General features: G+C 38.8%; 2 protein-coding genes across 2 annotated transcripts; one reads left to right on the top strand and one right to left on the bottom strand.

The window, feature by feature from the left end:
- Nucleotides 1–2,523: 2,523 nt before the first annotated feature.
- Nucleotides 2,524–8,828, bottom strand: LOC104456995 (ribosome-recycling factor, chloroplastic). Its single transcript, XM_010071906.3, has 11 exons — nucleotides 8,645–8,828; nucleotides 8,229–8,400; nucleotides 7,489–7,558; nucleotides 7,266–7,361; nucleotides 5,853–5,950; nucleotides 5,423–5,534; nucleotides 5,290–5,331; nucleotides 4,843–4,899; nucleotides 4,650–4,700; nucleotides 3,954–4,010; nucleotides 2,524–2,947 (listed from the first exon to the last, which is right to left on the bottom strand). The coding sequence occupies exons 1-11, from the start codon at nucleotides 8,745–8,747 to the stop codon at nucleotides 2,930–2,932; spliced, it is 876 nt and encodes a 291-aa protein (XP_010070208.2). The 5' UTR covers nucleotides 8,748–8,828; the 3' UTR covers nucleotides 2,524–2,929.
- A 1,561-nt stretch (nucleotides 8,829–10,389) lies between these two features.
- LOC104456996 (succinate dehydrogenase assembly factor 2, mitochondrial) lies at nucleotides 10,390–14,403 on the top strand. Its single transcript, XM_010071907.3, has 5 exons — nucleotides 10,390–10,683; nucleotides 10,786–10,890; nucleotides 11,025–11,151; nucleotides 13,827–13,895; nucleotides 13,993–14,403. The coding sequence occupies exons 1-5, from the start codon at nucleotides 10,553–10,555 to the stop codon at nucleotides 14,137–14,139; spliced, it is 579 nt and encodes a 192-aa protein (XP_010070209.2). The 5' UTR covers nucleotides 10,390–10,552; the 3' UTR covers nucleotides 14,140–14,403.

Here is a 14,403-nt window from a genome sequence, read left to right as displayed (position 1 = left end):
CTCCCTAGTTCTAAGTCTAGGTCCATTTCAGTGGTATCAAAGAGTTTTGGGCTAAAGTAGTCAATTCAACTGTTTGGTTGATAAATCACTCTCCTTGCACATCTATTGAGTACAAGATACCTAAGGAGGTATGGTTAGGTAAACTTTCTAATTATTATTCTCTTCGAGTATTTAAATGTCCAGCATATGTACATGTTAGTGAAGACAAACTAGAGCCTAGAGCAAAAAAAATACATCTTTCTTGGTTATGTTTCTAGTGTAAAGGCTTATAGATTTTGGTGTGCTAATTTATCTAAGATTATTATTAGCAGGGATGTTACTTTTGAAGAGTCTTCTACTTCATCCTATGGAATCATCTGTTCCTTGTGATGAAAATTCGAAAAGTGTTGCGAAGAAGGTAGAGCTTGAAGTAATTTCTTGGCAACTTGTTCAATCGTCTATTGGTAATATTGAGAATGAAGAACCTAAAGAGGGATAGTATTCTATTGTTAGAGATAGACCAAGAAGAACAACAAAGCCCCCCACAGAAGTATGAGTTCTCAGATTTTGTTGCTTATGCTCTTTTAGTTGCACAGTCATTAGAGTATAGTGAGCCTAAGACCTATAAAGAATATGTCTCTTCAAAAGATTCAGCAAAGTTACTAGCTGCTATCAATGAAGAGATGGAATATCTTGAAAATGATCATACTTGGGAGCTTGTTAAGCCACCAAAAGAAAAGAAAATTGTGGGTTGTAGATGGGTTTTCAAAAGAAAGGAAGGTATTCCTAGAGTTGAATACATCTTATTCAAAGCTCGTCTAGTTGCTAAAGACTATAATCAAATGGAAGGAGCTGATTTTAATTATATGCTTTCACCTATCGTTAAACACAGCTTCATTTTAGGTTTTTCTTACATTAATTGCTATGCATGATTGAGAATTGGAACAACTCGATGTAAAAATAGCATTGAACTTGAAAAGAAAATCTATATGGGTCAACCAGAGGGTTTTCAACTTGAAGGTAAGGCATATCATGTTTGTCTATTGAAAAAGTCTATGATGACTTGAAGCAATCACCTAGATAGTAGTATAAAAGGTTTGATTATATATATATAGCTGTGTATATATACACAAACTTTTAAGTGACTATTTCATTTATTTGTTATTATATGTTAATAATATGTTGATTGCAATAAATTTGATATACAAAATTTGAAGGTAAAGTTGAGCGTTGAATTTGAGATGAAGGACTTAGGTGCGACAAAGAAAATCCTAAGTATGGAAATTCAGCAAAATCAAAAAAGAGAAAATTATATATCTCCCAAAAAAGCTACATTAAGAAGGTGTTAGACTGTTTTGGCATGAAAGATGCCAAACTAGTAAATACTCCTCTTGCTGCTCATTTTAGATATTAGCTCATTTATATCCACAAATTGATGAAGATATAAAATATGTGTCACATTCTTTATACTCTAATACAGTCGGTAGTCTTATGCATACCATGATTTGTACTTGGCTTGACATTTTATATGCTATTAGCATGGTAAGTAAATATTTATCATACTCAAGCAAAGTTTATTAGCAAGTTGTGAAATGGATTTTGAAATATTTGAAAGATACTTCTGATTTAGGTTTAAAGTTTGGGAAAACTGATGATATTCTAACAAAATATGTTGATTCTGATTATGCTAATGACCTTGATAAGGGGAAGTCTCTGATTAGGCACATCTTTACTATTGGAGATTGTGCAGTTAATCGGAAAGCTACTTTACAACATATAGTAACTTTGTCTACTATAGAAGTAGAATATATTGCTATTGCAGAAGCAATTAAAGAAGTCCTATAGTTAAGAGACTTATTTGGAGAGTTCAATGGATCATGGTGTGATTGTTGTCCATTGCAATAGTGAAAGTGCTATACATCTTATTGAAAATCAAATGTATCATGAGTGGATAGAGCACATTGATGTATGGTATCATTTTATTTGAGACATTCTTATCGATGACTATATGAAGGTCTCGAAGATTGGTACAGAAAACAATCCAATTGATATGTTAACAAACCCTTAAATTAATGTTTGTTGCAACTGAATTTTACTCTAACAAGAGGAGAAGATTGTTATTTATGTAGAATTCAAGCAATGATGCAAATCTATTGAGTATGTCTTGAATTTTTATGGATTTGGGCCAACATTAGGGCTTGGCGACAATATCAATACTGTTTTTCTTAAGTTATTAAGTCAAGAAATTGAGACAAAAAAAGTCCTAATTTTTCAGAGCCTCTTCGTTATTTTTGAAATTTTATAGTGGATTTTGCTTATCCTCCTCTCATGGTTTTTTCTGCAAAGGTTTACACATAGATTTAATGTTCTTTTATTCTTCTCAATTTCAATTTCCTTATAGTTTTCGCATCTACCATATCACAAACTTGACAAATTATCTTACTCAAAAATCATTTACTTCCTAAGTGTATTGGTTATTCAAGTAGCTATTTCATTAATTCTTCAATTAATATCTTAATATATTCACCCAATAAACGAGATGAAAATAACCGGCTTTCAAGTTCTCATAAGTGGGATGGATTAGGACTCCATTTAATAACTGCGCTCGAGTTTTGGGTTTGGGACGTGGTCAGCCTGCCAATATCCTCCTCACCGTTATGCCGATCCCTAATAACTTGCTACTCATTACATTCCCACAATGTCACGGACGCAGTTAACGTTGAAAGTAATGCAAATGAACTGCCGGTTGGAGATCTTATGTAGGCCGAAGATTATCTTCAAGGAAGAAAAACTATTGATGCTGACCAAACCGTCATTGTCACTTAAAAAAATTGCCATGCAGCTATAAGCACATTCAGCAGTCCATGCATCCCCGATTGCCGGAACTACTTCTAACCTCCGTACTCTCTCAGATGGGATCTTGACAGAATTTTACCCAGCACGCCTGTTCCTAAACAGTAAGCAACTCCTGAAAGATGAGATCACAAGTTAGAGGGATGTAAGCATGGACTAGAAACATCTGGTCCAAAAGAGAGTCCAACCGGTGTTGGTAAGTACGAATAGAAGAAATTTCGAAAAGCAAATTCTAGCACAAGCAGAGGTAAATGAAAGCTGGTGTGCAGGTACACCTCATTGACCTCAGTAATTGGAGGATGGATCCAAGGTTTTCTTTCTTTAACACTATAGATTCTGGGTCCAAGGTTTACTTTCTTTAACGCTATTGATTCTTGTATGCCTATCAGAGAAGCAACAAACAAGTATCTTCTCTCTGATAATATCTTTGCATTTGCTAGGACAAAAACTACCACATTCAGTCTACCTAGAATCTGCACAGGGATCATAAGGATGTGACATTCTTTTCTTTCTAATTGGTTTTTTTGTTACAAAGGAGGTGATATTCAGGGTGTAGGAATGACCGGTATATTTGTTGTAATTCTCAATTTTTGGACCTCAGTTCATGAGGCCAAAGTGTTGCAGCATCAAAAGAGGGTGCCATTGATATAACCCAGCAAACTAAGAATGTTTCAGCACTTTCAAATACCCTCGCCCCCGCATAAGGTTTGTCCTCAATGGTGAAAAGGGGGGAAGATCAACTTAACTAGTGATACAATCAAAAAAGGATTTTTCCAATATATCTTCAATTGATCCTAGCAATATCGAAAGAGAAGTTCATAATTCAAGCATAGCCCTTGAAATTCTAAGTGATTGATTTCAAGAATGCATTTCCCAATTGTAATGCAGACCATATGTGTCTTGAAAGTGCATACTGAATGCCAGAGGTATTTCCACATCATATGACACAAAAACAACACTTTGCATGTGACAAACCACCTGTACAGATATCCATGCCTGATATGTTTCTATGCATTCAACAGCATGAACCATTAGCCTCATTGAACTTGATGCTATCACAAGCAATGCCACATTCTCTACCAATGGATGAAACAACCACTGTCAAATAACTTATCATTTACCTTCTCTTTCTGCTTGAAGATGGTGTCAACTTTCTTCATATAGTCATCCGTCAGCTTCTGAACAAAATATAAAGGTTTTATATAAGAGAGAAAGGGACATCTAACGAGTTGTGTGGAATGGGAAAGTATGCATCCACAAAAACTTCATCAGACTAACAAAACACTACTTAATGGTAGGCATTCGCACAATGCAAAACAAAGAAATCTAAGTAGACCAAATCATTTGATAGGCATAGTTATTGAGGCAATACGGAATTTGGGTACAGGAGGATTATCATGCAAACCTCTCTTCATACATGACTCTTGTTTTTCACTTTTATCGTATTGATTTATTGTGTAAATTGCATGTACAACAGACTCTGGAGCACCATAAAAAGAAAACAACGTAAATAAATCAAATACTTTACACTGTAACAACATTTGAGAGTTGAGAGTAGAGAGAGCATTTCAAGCAATCCAGCTTCAGCATAACTGGACAAAGCATAACCCCACTAAGCAATCAGAATTTTTTTTTTTTTGTAACTTATTGGTTCCTTATCTCAAAAGGCGCTACAAAGTTTGTTTGTCCATGCCATTCATCAACAAAGTGATATGAGTATCGAAGGTAAAATAAGGGGCAAGAAGATTTCTTATGCCCACGGTAACAAGTCTGGAAGAACGTATCTCAACATTCAATGGCAAAATGCAGGAGATTACCTGCAAATCTTTAGACAAATCTTTCACATTGTCTTCTGAAAGTTTTTTCTCCTGTCAGAAGTGGATGTGATGAGAAAATGAACATGCAATGGATTAAAAGAGGAGAAACCACACATAGAAGAGGTAAAGCTCAGAAAACAAGAAATGAGACAGACAAATAGATTAAAAGAGAAGACGATCCAGTAATTAGAACCTTCTCTAGCTTTTCATAGGTTTTTAAGGCATCTCTTCTTATATTCCTCAATGCCACCTGATAAGAAAAGAAAGGAACGGAGTTGAAAACAATGGTGGTAGAGGATAGTGTGAACCACCAATCACACATATTGATCTCCAATGCATCATATGAAATGAACATGCACAATTCCACACGCGTCAGCTAATTATTTGCAAGCTAAGCAATTAAATCAGTGATGTTAAAGACTAGTAGTCACCAAGATCTGTTCCACTATCAAGACTACCTGCAACATAGCAGGAGCTACAGTCTGTGCCAGATTTAATCTTTGGAGTTCTTGTACAAGGTAAGTGGTTTTTTTGCCTTCTTAACAAGATGATGATGATCACAATACCATGGAAATGATTCATTTACTTGAGAAGGTAAATTTCTAGTTGTCATAAGCATCAATACAATATGTACATCTACCTTCCCTTCTTCAGCCTGCTTTGCCACAATTTTTGACAACTCCTGCAACAGTATTGTGAGAACCAGTAATCATATTAATTTATTAGCAAGCAGTTAGAAGTAACATTGAACGTATAACATTATAAAGGAGTACCTTCCTTCTTTCAGATGTGAGTTGTGGGAGAGATAAGCGGATCACTTCTCCATCATTATTAGGCGTCATACCGAGATCAGAGTTGACAATAGCTTTCTCTATGGCCTTTAAGCTGGAATTTTTTATAATTCAAAATGCATGCCATTATTTAACTAGTGGGCAAAAACAAAGATACATCTCTTAAATCAGAATGCATTCTCTAGCGAGAATGCTTTCCCCACCATTCGACAGTAATGACAATTATAAATTCACCAATCAGTAGAAAATGAAGACCAAAACATCTAAAAATAATCTGTAGAGTTCCTACAATTCCCTGATCTGTATCAAACAAACTACTTCAAGGATTTAACATGACACCATCAGTTCCAAGCTTAAAGGAACAGAAATATACGGCATGAGATACCAAAATTCTGCAATGTGTCAAACATACCTGGATTTATCATATGGCTGAATTAAGAGAGAACTCGATTCAGGTGTACTGATTTGAGCGATGCTCTTTAAGCTGACTGGACTCCCATAGTACTCCACCTAAAATAATGTCATGTTACTGTTACTGGAGATAGCAGTACAGTGCTCCAGAGAACTATGATTGTTAAGCCAACATAAGAACTTCAGAGATGTGCCAAGATTGAGCATAGTTTAGGCCTGGGGATAATGACAAACAATTCCTGAAATTTGACCCAATATGTAATTTAGTCCCGAACTTTCAATTTGTTTAATTTGGTCCCTGAACTTTTAATTTGTTCAATGTAATCTTTGAACCTTTGGTACACGTTTAATACAGTCCCTATATTGAACATGTATCAAATTCAATACTAGGGATTGCGTTGAACATTCTCATACAGTACGAACATGTACCAAATTCAAAACTAGGGATTGCGTTGAACATTCTCATACAGTACAAGGACTGTATTGAACATGTACTAAAAGTTCAAGGGCTACATTAAACAAATTAAAAGTTCAAAAACCATATTGTTCATTGGACAAAAGTTCAGGAACTATATTATATAAATTAAAAGTTTAGGGACCAAGTTGCATATTTGGCCAAAGTTCAAGGATTGTTTGTGTCATTTTCCCTTTAGGCTTGTATCTAGGGGCAAACAAAAAATCAGCATTTACTCTATTCATTTTGTCATCTTCCCCCAGAAGTTGTTCTCCACATACAAGGAATATCACAATCACATGAATATAAAGAAGGAATTGCCACACCAGAGAAAAATCTCATGGAAAAGTCAGTATGTGATGATAACACCTAAAGAAGGAATCAAAGTAAAGCATCAGTCTTCTTAAGTTGAGACAATCTAAAGGAAGCAAGAAGGAATGAAAGCGGCAACCCAATAAGGAAGCTAATCCCAGAAATTCTCGAATATTGGCAATTAAAGTCTATGCCCTGACTTTAAAAACATGCAAAGCGCTTTCAAAAGCAGAACTTCTGCAAAATAGTTCTAGTTAGAAACACATGCTCATCAGCTTCTGACTTCAGCCACAAAATTGGTATGGTTTCAGATGATAGGATACTAGCCTCCTAAGGCGTCTATGATTCTTAAGAGAGAGAGAGAGAGAGAGAGAGAAGGGACGTAGGTATAACAGCATTAGAGTTCATATACAAGATGGTTGGAAACAGATCATGCAGCCCCTCTTAGATGGAGCTAGATCATCAGGTATCAACATATATTCTCAGCCATAAGGATAAAGAGAGAGAAGGGCCGTCATAATAGCAAAAAAATGGAAAATTTTACTGACCAGATGGCTTGTTTTGGGTCAGAAAGAAAATGCTTGTTTGGGTACAATAAGCTTTTTCAGAAACATATTTGTACCGAAGGAATAAGCACAGAGATGATACCTCAACTTTGTCCAGCATAGCTGGGTTCGTCCTTCCAGTTCTGATGGAATTAAATTTTGATCGAACTGTTTCGATAGTCTTTTCCATTCTTTCTTTCTGAGGGAAAAACAACATAGTAAACAAACCGCTATGTAGCATGACTAAGCACATGCAGAACAACGTGCCCATTCTATCTAATTTTCAGGACACTAAAGTCCAAAATAGTTATGCAAGAGACACTCACAACATCTTTTTCAATCATAGACTTCTCAGCTTCTATTTCTTCAGTAGTAGCACACGTCACAACTCCTGCTCTGAAATGGAACGAAGTAATCTCAAGTTTAACACCGCTCTACAGAATACAAGCAGAAGAATAGTAGCTCACTCAAAGCAACTTCAGAAGATTGTAGACAGAGTGACTTGGGCCTCCAAACAAACCAAGGTAACTTAATCAAGTAAATCCAGACTCGCTAGCTACATCAACTCGACTCGACTCAAGTACCGAATAAAGAAAAGCTTGGGCTTGCTAATACTTCAATCAAGTATCTCAAGAGCCTAATTTAAGTTGCTGCATTCTTTTATATCTTTGGCGCCCTATATTTGTAATGAAAACTGTGAAAATGATTTAACTTCTGGTTTTCACTTTACTGTGATAGCTCTAGTTCGAGCTCATGCTGGGAGCTTACATCAAAACCTCTTTGTGACAACCGAGTCGAGCCAAACTCAAAGTCGAGAAAATCAAAACAGCGACACTGCCTCCAGTCAAGATTACAATCTGTAGTCGAGTTACTCGACATCAAATTCCGCAAGTAAGGCTAGTCCGAACTTCACCAGACTCCCTCACACGCTTCAAGCAGACTTCCAGTACACAATGAAGCAATGCAACAAACACATTGCTCCATACAAACCAACATACCATAACCGCAACCGCAACAACGTAATCCAGAAAAGGAACAAAAGAACAAAAAAAACAAAAGGACTCGCCTCTTTTGCAACAATCGTCTGGGGTTAACGCGCCCGTCGCGACAGAGACTCGCCGCGGCCGCCCCGCCGCCGCCGCGGATGCTCGCGTAGCTCGCGGCCGAGCGCAGCGAACACGCGGCGGCGCCGCTGCACGACCGGCATCCGGAGACGTCCGACCATCCGCGATGCGAACCTGCAAACCGAAAACCTCTCGTCACTCCCAAAAGTCACCTCCAAGACGCACCAGCGGGAACCGCGGCCACTCATCCTTTCCATCGCATTGAAATCGAACGAAACGAGGCGAGGCGAAGGAGCACAAGCCATCGCCGGAACTTGGCGCGCGCGCGCCAACCGACCGGGCATCGGTCCCCGTTCCCGGCGGGCGATCGAGCGACGAGGCACGGGAAGAGGAATGGAGCAGAGCAGGACGGACGTACCTCGGAGAGCGAGGAAGGTCCCCCGGCTCGGGTTCGGGTTCGGGTTCGGGTTGGGCTGGAGGAGGGAGCGAACGGGAGGCGCGGGTGAGAATGGCGACGCCATTGCTTGGTGCGAAGTAAGTGAGAGAGAGAGAGAGGGGGGGAGAGAGGGAGTGGTCAATTTGGCGCTGACGTGAGAAGAAAAATGCAGAGGAGGAGATGGTCCGAAATGGATAAGAGCTCCTCGGCCCGGCGGTTCTTTCGGGTCGGGTATGAGCTTGTCGGATTTTCAGACCAAGGTGGGCCGAATTGGGCCGGGCCGGATTAATTGTTGTCCAGGCCCGACCGTCGATTGAGTGTGTAGCTGCTTGGCTTTTCGAAGGGCCTTGCCTTTACCCCTCCTATTTACTTTTTGTGAGCGTGAAAATATCGTCGATTTTCTTTTTCGTTTTTTATGAATTTGTAAATTTTGGAACGAGTTCTACGGAATCTGTAAGACAAGCTGACAAGGAAAAAGCGAATTAATCTTGTCAAAGGCCAAAAAAGAACTGGGTTTAGAGAAAACGATTCATTAGAAACTTATCTGTTCTCCTTTGACCGAGTCATTTTTACTTGATTTAATTTATTTAAGACTAACAATACGTAATATTCTGAAATAGTACCGCTGCAGACATTGACTCCTCAAAATCATATATTGCACAACAAAAATTTCCATAATTGTACCGTTATTCTAATTCAATTTTCTGCCGGCATTCTATCTTTTATGCTCTTGATTGCCCTACATTTTATTTTATGTGGTGCATCGACAACTTGACATGGATTATTGTTACACAAAACCTCCCTAAAAACTCGCCGCTCACTTTCAACAAGGGCCTTTTTTTTCTTTTATAGCTGAAACGACTCGTTTCGGCATGGCTAGAATTGGGAGGTGAATTGAAATGGTTGTTCCAGGGATATTTGTCAAGTGATGGTTGGGAACCAAGTTGCACTTGAGCAACCAAAATTCATCTCAACTTGGGCGCCTTTTGAAGCGATGTCGTCGGGGTTCCATTCGTAACCTAATTCACAGCAAACACTGAAAATCCTAATTTGGCAAAGTTGGTAATGAACCCTTATCTGTGTGTCCTCATTTCAATTAGCTAAGTCTATTATGAACTCCATACACGCCAAATTCTACGTTTGGAAGCGCCTTGACAGGTGAGTAGTAATCAATTGGGCATCAACTACTTTTGCCTAACGTCTAGGACCACTAACAACGAAATTGCTTGGAATGCTAATAGAAAGTTAATTTGGAAAAAGTGGGATGAAAAATTACCAGACCAATTTAGGATATTTATGTGGTACTGGCCCATTAATTTATTTGTTTGTCCACTAGACCATATATTTGTTAGGAGAGAAGAAAAATAATCGTAGAAACATAATCGTGTTGGGATCGAGGAGAACAAATAAAGGGTTTAGGAGAGGTCAATCCGATTAATTTTATGTAAAATTTTAAATCCCTCCAATTCTTTTCAGGGTATAAAGTCGAGAGATTTAGTAAAATTCTATTTATACCATCTCACGTATCTATTTATAAATGCACAAATAAAATTTGCATTGTAATTAAATTTTTTTCCTTTTTTCTCTCCTTATAATTTCTTTATCATTACAAGTTTTATAATCTCCAAATCCTTTTTCTACTCTTTCTTTCTCGTAATTACTTTAATTTATACAATTATCCTTTCGTCTCTAATCGCACCATCCGCCGATATAAAAAGAGGTGTAATTCAAAACACGGGTTTCGCTCTCTCGAGGCCACGATCGCCGTCTCTCCACCACCAATTCCGACAAAACTTCAGGCGCAAAAAGGAGAAATTCCATCTCCTCCTTCTTTGATCCGCCAGCCTCCACAGCAGCATCGCTTTCAATCCAATTTCGTCCAAATCGAGAATGGCCAGCGTGAGGAGGTCCCTCGTGGGCGCGCACAGGATCTTCAGGTGCGCCGCCGCCGCCGCCGCGTCCCGCCGGAGCTCGGTCGTCGCTTGGCCTCCGAGCTGCTCCGAGGCCCCCCTTCTTCTCAGGTTCTTCGCCGCCCCGCTCGCCGACCCTTTTCGTTTCGTTCGGTCGCGCGTCCAAAGGAAGTTGCTTTGATGGGTTGTTTGTTTGTCTTTTCTTTTGGGCAGGCCTCAGAATGGGTGGGTCTCGCGCTTTTCTAGCGGCGGTGACGGCGATCGGTTCCTGGGCGTTGATTTCTCCGATGAAGAGAGCAAGAGGCGATTGTGCAACAGGTTCTTTTTTGTTGTTGTTGTTGTTGTTGTTTATGTGTATTTACCTTTGCGGTTTATGGATTCTTTTAGATGATGTTGCGAATTGATTTGGACAACATGGTATGATTGGTTGGCTTTGGGTTCGCATGGAGCAGGTTGTTGTACAGGAGCAGGCAGAGAGGATATCTGGAGCTGGATCTGGTGTTGGGGCAATGGGTGGAGGATAATATTTATTCCATGGATGTCGATGGGATTAAGGCACTCGTCGATGTTCTTGACTGGGTATTTCTTCCTCAACCCTGCTCTCTCTCTCTCTCTCTCTCTCTCTCTCTCTCTCTGGCCGATTTTCCATGCCCATGTCACGATCAAGTTATGCAATTTCAACTTTTCATTGTCTTGCTTGTCATTTTGGATGGCCGGCAAATGCATCTGTTTTTTGTATTTCGTTTGTCCCCGGCAACAATTAATCACTATAAGTGAGATAGAGTCGTTGGTTGAGATCTTTGAGTTATTAAGGAGAATACAGCTATTTTTAATCTTGTGTGCACGGAATAGATTGTTTTTGAAGAATTCTGCGCAATTATGTATTTTGGATCTGTGTTCATGTGTGGATAATGGTAATAGTTTTGTTAGGTTTTAACTGATGTAAATTTTATTGAAGGTCTTTGCCAGAAAAATATCAAGCATCGAGGCTTATAATCTTACAATATGATTGGTTTAAAGTACTTATTGAATTAATGGTTTTGCTCCTATCAGATGTACCTTTTCTTAGTCGGGTTATTTTGTTTGAAGAAATTCTTGTTTCAGCCCTGCAGTTGCAGGGTAAGTGGTGCTATTTAGAGTTTGTGTAGAGAGAGAGAGAGAGAGAGAGAGGCAATTGAGATATTTTCCTGTCAGTTGTTGGTGGCATAACCTGCTGCCTTTTGAAGCAGTGTAATCTTGGGTTGCTGTGCCTGTGATGATGCTTACTTTGTTGTCTTCTCTAATGTGACTTTGCCTGAGTTTTTTGGGATGACATAAATTTTTATCACAATGGTGCCTGGGTGTAAAATTATAATTTGTGCTCTCTATGGCTGGAATATGCTTATTTTTCATGAGAGCTTGTGCCCTGTTTGTGGAATGTTTGTGTTCTTGATTTTAAATGGAGGCATGCAAACGATGTTATCATCCACAGATTGAAGTTGGCTTGTGTGAGATGCTTAAGGACATTGTAAAATATTCTTGTCCCAGTGGTGGAGCTAGGCCATCCCTTCGTAAGGGCGACTAAGAAAATTAATTAATTACTATTTTTGTTAAACTTTATGAAATAGATTTTTTAGCTTACGATCTGATAACCATCTATCCTTCCAATATTATTTTTTTGCAAATAACATAGTATTGTTTGAGCTCGTCTCGGTGTTTATAACTATAGAAGAACATGCACTTGCCTGTGATTCTCCAAAAGTAATCTTTTTTGTCTGAGAACAATATGCCAACATGTATGTCAATCAACAATAAACTTTGTTAAATTAGGTCAAAACTTCATTTTGCTTATTTTTACTGAGATCCGTCATACAATTCTTCCTATTTTTGTAGTTTAAAAGCCAATAACTTGAAAGTAGGAAAAGATCAGGCAACACTGACTATCAAAGAAGAGGAAGGGGGTGCAAACGATGAGAGAGAGGCTTGCTTCGGAGAATGAATGCCATGAGGAATCATTAGCTTCATATGTCAGAACAAAAAGTTAGGGATTGTAGATGATTATGAAAGAGTAATCAACTTTCTTTTTTCTTCCCGTGAAGTGAATGTCTTGGATCCTCAGTCTCCACTCTGCAGAGAGACAGAAGTACAATGGCCTGCAAAGAGTAGAATTTTGTGTGCCAAAAAATAACATGTTGCTGCAAAATCATAAGCTCCCTGTGACACCTGGGGTGGATAATGACCCTCAAGTCTGAGATGATTACTTCTTCATCTTTTCTGTTTGTCCAATCCCCTGATTTGATAAAGGAATGAGTTCCTCGTGAAGCATTCTCCTTGTGGCAGGAGCTAATAGCTTATAGGTAGTAACAGTTACAATGCTGCAGAATCAATAATCACCATTGGGACCATATTTTTATTTTGCCAAAGCAAGGAGACTGCTTTTTCTCTTTTTACTAATGCTCGTTCAATCCTTTATGAAGGAATCATTGTCTGGCTGACATTGGGTGTCCTTCTGTCTGGGTGTGGGAATTACTTTATTTGCATTGCTAGCACTTATAAGACCAACTTGTAATGCAGGAAAAGACCAAATAATGATCCTTCAATCCATTAATTTTGCTTGCTCAATGACTTATTGTGCTGAGCAGTAAGCACTGAAATTTCTGTGTTTCACATTTAGAGTTGTCAATTTCTGTCGATTGGTCATGTTTGTGGATGAGATTGGTGTGCTCAATATACTCAAGTTTTACTACGATTAGTCTAAAAGTCTATGATTTTAAGATGGCATAATAAAGATTACTATCAACAATTACTTATAATATAGCCATAAGTAGTGAATAATAGATAAGTCTAACTACTTCTAGCAAAATAGGTCAATGTAGGTCGGTCATTAATCAAGTGGACACAATCCATTTAATTGAACAGGTTGGACAGGTCAATGTTGGGTCTTATTGGTTGAACCAAAACCTAAATCAATTCTAATCTTGTCAAACAGGTTGATATAATTATGACACGCACAGAATTAGCACAGACTAAACCTGCTGACTTCCTGTCTGGTTTGAATTGTGTAGGTCTATTCTGTTTGACATCGTCACCCCTACTCCTGTACTCTGCATCTATGTCTTCTTTCCTTTGTTTGAGTTGGTAATGTGATGGAAAGTATCTGGCTAGTTAAATGTTGCGGATGGCATCTCTGGGCATCTTCTATACTAGTTCTATAGGTTGCAGTTAGTAACTCATGTGACCTTTATGCGTCTTGATCTTTCATTTCCCATCACTAGGAAAACCCTGATCTCTGGAAGTGGCTGACTAACCAGGAGCAACCCCCAGAAGCTGTGAAAATGAATCCGGTGAGGTCAAACATGCCGAAATGTGTCTGTTGCTTTCAATCTGAAGAGGTGGTCTTGGTATCTCATCTTCTTTAACTATCATGGTTTTGTTCTTCAGGTTTTCTCCGCTGTGCAGAAGAAAGTCATGAACAACCTCAATAGTCACTCTGCCCCTGAGACACGGGCATTACCCGGGCAGCCATGGGTGAGAGGGTGGGATGATATCAAGAAAGGCCGAGATGGCCCCATCACCGGGAATCAGTAACTCTGGCTATATTTGTGACATTAGAGGGTTTGGAGTACATTACAAGTGATGGGCAAGGATTTAAAGCTGTGTTAAGTTTGTCATTATAATGCGCACGATGTAGTCTATGACATGAATAAGGGCAGTGTTTGTATAAGGACGAAATAATTTTTGCCCCTTATTTCTGTTACGGCGTCTCTTTTCATTTGTATAACGGCTGCCTTGAATCTATGCTACCTTGCTCAATGTCCCAAATGCGGGCTCTAGAAAATTTGAGTTCTGTAA

This window comes from Eucalyptus grandis, chromosome 8, assembly GCF_016545825.1.
Source record: "Eucalyptus grandis isolate ANBG69807.140 chromosome 8, ASM1654582v1, whole genome shotgun sequence".
Classification (NCBI taxonomy): Eukaryota; Viridiplantae; Streptophyta; class Magnoliopsida; order Myrtales; family Myrtaceae; genus Eucalyptus; species Eucalyptus grandis.
This window is presented reverse-complemented; position numbering and strand designations above follow the sequence as displayed.